The 6,493-nt window shown below is 64.5% G+C and overlaps 1 protein-coding gene across 2 annotated transcripts in view; it reads left to right on the forward strand.

Annotated features, from left to right (window-relative positions):
• The first annotated feature begins 2,915 nt into the window (after window positions 1-2,915).
• TNNT2 (troponin T2, cardiac type) overlaps window positions 2,916-6,493 on the forward strand; it is a 7,282-nt gene continuing 3,704 nt past the window's right edge. The window contains exons 1-4 of one of the 2 annotated variants that reach the window (XM_055083998.1): window positions 2,916-4,157; window positions 4,962-4,995; window positions 6,083-6,143; window positions 6,339-6,455. In XM_055083998.1, coding sequence (XP_054939973.1) covers window positions 6,090-6,143; window positions 6,339-6,455 — 171 coding nt within the window. In that variant the 5' untranslated portion in view covers window positions 2,916-4,157; window positions 4,962-4,995; window positions 6,083-6,089. Of the gene's footprint in view, window positions 4,158-4,961; window positions 4,996-5,398; window positions 6,144-6,338; window positions 6,456-6,493 lie in introns of those variants that run through there. The other variant, XM_028488251.2, reaches the window with a different exon arrangement.

A 6,493-nucleotide genomic window follows, 5' to 3' on the forward strand; every position in this document is an offset into this window, starting at 1 on the left:
TCTGTCTCTGCCCAGTATTTTAGAGCAGACAAATCAGCCCCAGACATCATAGCATCCCACGCTTACACAGTTCAGTATGAATCTCTGAAAGATAAGCACTATTTGAAAAACATAACCAGGGCTTCCCTGGCGGCACAGTGGTTGAGAGTCCGCCTGTCGATGCGGGGGACGCGGGTTCGCGCCCCGGTCCGGGAGGATCCCACGTGCCGCGGAGCGGCCGGGCCCGTGAGCCACGGCCGCTGAGCCTGCACGTCCGGAGCCTGTGCTCCGCAACGGGAGAGGCCGCGGCAGTGAGAGGCCCGCGTACCGCAAAAAAAAAAACAAAACAAAAAAACCAAACATCACCATAATACCATGATCGCACCTAAAAACGTTCAGTTTAATGCTTTTTCAAATGAGATTATGAAGGTGTTCAGGTACCTGAGACACGTCATGTAGACACGAAGACGTTGTCACCTGGCGAAGGTCCACTCCGACCCTCGGATCTTTGCCCTTCCTGCTTGTTGATCATTATCATTATTAGGGTCCTCTCCTCAGCGTGGGGGCCCCTTCTCCCCGCCAGCACCTAACCTGCCCTTCTTCCTGAGCACCTGACACATGCCAGTGGTCAAGAGGCCTCTCTCTGTCCCTATAGTACCCGCAATGGGCCCAGCATGGCCCTTGGGCCCCTCAGGCTCTGCCCCCGGGGAAGGGTGGATCCTGCCCCTTAGAGGCTCAGCAGCTCCCCAAAGCATCACGTCGGCACATCGCGCCTGGACGTTAGGAGGAGGGTCTCCGGGAGAGGACCAGGGGCCTTGGGAGCCGACCCTGCTCCTGAGTCTTCTGGGAAAAGTGGGGGCCTCTTGCATTTGAGGCTGTTCCAGGGGTACCTGACAAAGAGGAGAACCCGGGGGGGCCTCGGGAGTCAGTTCTCAAGGAACACCGCTCACATCAGAGGCTATTTGAATATTTTTTCAATCAAAAATCTAGCTCCACCTTCAGTTGTCTTTCCTGCAGAGACTCTCCATACGGTGGGTTTTCCTTTGCTTTGGAGGATTTGCCAGCTCCCGACAACAGGTTTTGGGGGGCGAGGTTTGAGCCATAGACTCTGGATTTGGTACCAATCTGCCTGCTACCCACAGTAGGATTTGGCTGTGAATTGACAAAATAATTCTCCACTGCGATGGGGGTCTGAGTCCCCGGAGCGTCCGCCTTGCTTGCAGTGAATGGACCACACCTGGCTCCCTGGTAGCTAAGTCGCCGGCTGCCAGAGACCAAGAGAGCGAGGTCTGGAAGGGTGTCACTAAGCCTACAGGATGGACAGTCCCAGGGCCTCTGCTTCCTTCAGGAGATAATAGTTCTACAGGCAGTCGGCCTTCCTAGAGTGGGAGTGCTGGGCCGTGCTTCCCTGCATGGGGCAGCTTCCTTCCAAGTCTGCCCTGTGCCCGGCTCTCCTGGAAACTGGAGATGTCTCGTGGGTCCCTGAGAGGCTCCTTCGGGGTCGGGATGTGCAGGGGTCTGACAAGGGTGCGTTGTTCCCACTCTGGGGCCTCTGTCCCCGCGAGAGGGAGGCGGGGGCCCTGGGGTCTGGAAGCAGGAAGCGGCCAGATACCCTGAGTGCCCCCCGCGGCCCGGGCACCGCCGAGCATCACCGAGAAGGGAGTGCACTTATTTCCCCTTTGCCGACCCCTGAGGCTCAGGGAAGCCACCCGAGCGGGTCTAGGAGTTGGTGGGTCAGGGCCTGGGCTCCACGGCCCACACCCGCGCCACCATGCGCCGTCCGCTCCTGCCCCGTCCTCCTGCTCCCAGGCTGACCTGTCTCGCCTCCCCCCTCGCGGCTGCCGCTCCCCGACCTCAGAAGAGGAAGCCCGGAGAGAGGACGGGACGGCGGTGCAGCTTTGCCTGTCCCTGTGCTCCCACCCTGTCGTCCCAAGTTGCCCCCATGAGGAGGGGCCTGCACTGGGGTGGGGACCCTTGTGGAGCGGCCGGGGCCACGCCCCTTTCCGTGCTTCCCGAGAGGGACCCAGGCTGGCCAGTCCCCCACCCGCTGCAAGTCCAGGATCCCGAGGGGACCGACGTCCGCCCGGCCGCACACACACTGTTCTGTGCTGGCCCCTCCCTCTTAGGGGACAGCCCTCGGGCAGGGCGGCCGGGGTGGGAGGGGCCTGGGGACAGAGTCATCAGCTGGGGGACTGGAAATAGCCCGAGCCGAAAGGACGGGATGTCAGCCTGCAAGTGTGCACGGCTGCAGGTGGTCGGGGTGGGGTGGGGGGCACAGACTCGGACTGAATTTTAGCGGGAACTTTCTGGTAGTGACGTCTGAGGATGCGGGGGCAGCTGGGGCGTTCACCTTGGGGGTGTTGGGCGCCCACTGGGTGAGGTGGGAACTGAAACATCAGACGGTGTGGGAGAGGTGTTAACAAGATGGCCTGAAGGCGGACCCCACACCTGGCCATGTCCTTGCTAGCCAGCCCTCCCCTCTCACCCCTTCTGGAAGGATCTTCTTTGAGGTAAGGGTCCTGCAGAGATCAAAGAAGAGGACTCTCCAGGCCTCAGAGAGGACTCAGACCTAGAAGGAGAGTGGAAGCAGGGGGTGTGGAGGCAGGGTGTGGAGGCCGGGGGTGGAGGCAGGGAGTGGAGGCCAGGGGTGGAGGCCGGGGGTGGAGGCCGAGGGTGGAGGGTGAGGGTGGAGGCAGGGGTGGAGGCCGAGGGTGGAGGCCGAGGGTGGAGGCTGAGGGTGGAGGCAGGGGGTGGAGGCCGGGAGTGGAGGCCAGGGGTGGAGGCCGAGGGTGGAGGCCGAGGGTGGAGGCTGAGGGTGGAGGCAGGGGGTGGAGGCCGGGAGTGGAGGCCAGGGGTGGAGGCCGAGGGTGGAGGCCGAGGGTGGAGGCTGAGGGTGGAGGCAGGGGGTGGAGGCCGGCGTGCTGGCCTCAGCCCGCCACCTCTAGGCTTTCCAGCCCCCCTGCCAGGAGTCCACCACATGTAGTGCCTCAGTCAAGGTCATCATCAGCACCCCCTGCAGGCAGATCCCTGTGCCTGGCGCCGTGCTGTCGAATGTGTCTATCTACTCGGAGTGCCTGACTGGGGCGGGGTCTACACCCTGCCAAGCAAGTGGATGAAAACAGAAACCCCCCTGACTCTTTGGACCGTACATACGTCCACATGTGGGGCAGCTCCTCCACCCACACGCAGTCCTGCTTTGGTCTCTTTCAAATACAGATGAAGGGTCTCCAGGGTCTGAGCCCGGGACAGGCGCTCCCCTGACCCCTGTGGTGCCGCATCGGGGAATGGGGTGGGGAAGGGGCGCTGAGTTGACAGAAAGCCCGGCAGACAGCCCCCGCCCCTTCCCTGGTGCCACCCAGCACCCGCCTGGCCTTCCCAGAGGCCTCCAGGTGCAGAGCCGGTCTCCAGGCCCCTGAGGAGCTGATAGTAAATGTTTTAGGCTTTGTGGCCACCTGGTCCCGGTGGAAGCCGCTCAACTCTGTTGTTGCGTGAAAGCAGCTTGGGCTGTGCTCCAATAAAACTTTGTTTAGAAACAGTCTGGGGGCCAGATTGGGCCATAGTTTGCGGACTTCTGGTTTAAACCAAGAACAGAGTAGCCCCCGTCTTGTCACATCAGTCACCCCCAAATTCATCTGGAACCTGGATGTCGCTGGCCCCCTCCCCACACCTCCGCCCCGGGCTCTGCCTGCCAGCACAAGCGTGTTCACTGTGTCTGGTTCACTTCTCCAGAACAGGAGGAGGAAGTGGAAGAAGAGGCTGGAGACGGGACTGATGCAGAGGAGACCAACGCCGAAGGTGAGGCTCCGCCCGGGCTGAGGGTGCGAAGGGCTCTGTCCTGGAGCTCGGGGTGGCGAGAGCCCCGGAGCCACTCCTACAGCAGCAAGAAATCCGCCTGGACCGAGCTTTGCAGCCTGGGCGGCCCCTCGTCCTGTCGGGGCTCAGCCCTCGGTCGCCCGGTCAGTAAACGCTGGCCATGTGCCCCTCTGGTGCCCGGTGGTCTTGGGCCCAGGGCAGGTGCGGACAGGCAGCTCCAGACCCCAGACCTCCACAGGGCACACTTGGCTGAGGACCTGTTGCGGGGAGGCTCTTGGCAGGGGTTTGAGCTCGGAACCAGGACCTTTACTGATTTCTCACGTTCTGTTTAGAAGGTGGAGAAGAGGAAGATAAAGAGGCTGAAGGTGAGGCCAGCTGGGCGTTGGGAGGAGGCGCTGGGGGGCCGGGGAGCCCCTCCAGCAGCTTGGGGGAGACCCCAGGGAGGCGGGGGAGGGGCTGGGGAAGGCAGGACAGAACTCGGTGACCCTGCGTGTTTGGAGGTCGGGCTCCTCCTTGCAGAGAAGCTGCCTCGGTGGCGCCGGGGGAGAGGGGCGCGGTCCAAGGGCCCAGGCAGGGCAGGGCAGCGGTCACAGCCACGTCCACACATGAGGCGCCTGGAGCCCGGCTGAACCACTCGAGGGTGGGGAGTCTGGGGGAGGAGATCCCAGGCATGGATGGTCGTGGGGTGGGTCACTGCTGCGGTCATTGCCGGCCGGCAGCCTTCCCCAGGGGCCCAGGTGGCCCCAGTCACGCCTCTGGAGGGGCTCAGCCAGTGGGTCTTGGGGTCGCGCCCCATCAGCTTCCTGGTCCCGGGCCGCCAGCAGGTCTGGGGGCAACCGAGGAGGCAGAGGCTCGGGAGGGGACTCTGGGGCCAGGACCCCCAGGGGCCATGCCCTGGACCCCTCCTCCCTGTGAGGCCAGCACTGCTGAACGAGAGGGCTGTGCGTGCGTGCGTCTCCCGAGGCTCCCCCGGGGACCAGCCCCGAGAGGGAGTGTGGGGTTTGCAACCCTGCGGCTTAGTTCTTTGGGTGCTCCTGCAACCCGGGGCTGGGAGGGACCCCCAGGTGGATGGGGAAACGGAGGCCCACAGGTGCCCGGCTCATCAGGGGCGGAGTGGGACCAGATCCAGGCCTCCTGACCCCGTGGCCGTGTGCTTCCCTTCTCTCCAGATGGCCCAGTGGAGGAGTTCAAGCCCAGGCCCAGGTGAGTGGCGAGGTCCTGGGAGCAGAGGGCCCATGAGGGAGGACAACTGGGACAGGACCGCAGTGCACGGTGGCACAGCAGGCACAGACCACCACGTATGGTTTTACAGGTTGTGCACTGCACAAGGGTCTCTGCCGTCTGCTGCCAGGGTGTGTGGGGTCGGGGGCGGGGGGGATGGGGGCTGAAATCCACCCACACTGCATCACCGATTCCGGGCCCCGCCCCCGTCAGCACTGTGTCCATCTAGAGGAAGGTGATGAACTAGCTGTGGCCCTGGGTGGACGCCTTGTCCGACCCCACAGGAGAGATAGGACTCCATCCTCAGTGGCTGAGGTGGGACCGGGGGGAAGAGGAAAGAAAATTCGGGGGAGCCAAGCAGTGAAAGTGCGTCAGCCTCGGCGTGTGGCTTCAGAGCGTCACAAAGGGCCACACAGGGCAAGCTGTCGCCGCACACGGGACACCGCCTGGGAGCTCTGGGTGCAGGGTGGGCTGGGCGTTTCGGGAACGCCAACGCCGCCACACGCAGGCGTCTCCCCGCGGGGCCTTCCGGCTCCGGTGGGTGGTCTGAGACCAGCCCGCCCGACAGTCCAGCCCCTTCTCCGTTCCGCCGCTGGTGTGAGCGCTGCAGTGTCTCGGTTCAGCCCCACACAGATGAGGCAGACGGGAAACCGCGGCCCGGCGCCCGGGGCCTGGAGTCCCGCGCGAGCGTGGGAGGGGGTGGGGACCAGCGCGGCCTCCTGGGCTCCTGGGGAGGTCCGGTGGGTCAGCCAAGCTGTCACCTGTGCAGCCCCGCTACTTCCTGGCTGGTGGTTTTGAGCCAGGCGCTACGTCTCAGAGTCTCGGCTTCCTTGAGTGAGATGAGCGGTTCCTACTCTGTGGGTAAACGTGAGGGCACGTGCAGGCGCCGTGGGACCCTGGTGCTGAGCGGCCGGGGGCTCCTGTGTGCACGCCACGCTGGTGCCACGGTGCCGGTGGCTGCGCGGCGGCGGCCGCGTTTCTGCAGGGGGCGGAGGACCTTGCCCGCCCAAGCACCGCAGCCCCTTGGTCCAGGGAGGGCGTGGTGCTCACGTCTTCTTCTGCCCAGCAGGCTGTTCATGTCCAACCTCGTGCCGCCCAAGATCCCCGACGGAGAGAGAGTGGACTTCGACGTGAGTGGGGGCTTGGGGAGGGCAGGCCCCCCCGGGAGAGACCTCAGGACCTCCTGGCGGAGGGGAGGTCACGGGCGGGGGCACACGGTGCCCAGACAGTGTCCTGGGTCCGGCCCCAGCGGCTCCCCTGGACCCAGGCCCCTCCCCCCTGACATGGGGGTGGTGGGCAGCCTCTGAGCCCCGCCCTCCCCCCAGGACATCCACCGGAAGCGCATGGAGAAGGACCTGAACGAGCTGCAGACGCTGATTGAGGCGCATTTTGAGAACCGCAAGAAGGAGGAGGAGGAGCTGGTCTCCCTCAAAGACAGGATCGTGGGTGTCGGGGGAGGCCCCCGGGGGCTGGGGGTGGG

The sequence above is a fragment of the Physeter macrocephalus genome, chromosome 4 (genome assembly GCF_002837175.3).
Source record: "Physeter macrocephalus isolate SW-GA chromosome 4, ASM283717v5, whole genome shotgun sequence".
Lineage (NCBI taxonomy): Eukaryota > Metazoa > Chordata > Mammalia > Artiodactyla > Physeteridae > Physeter > Physeter macrocephalus.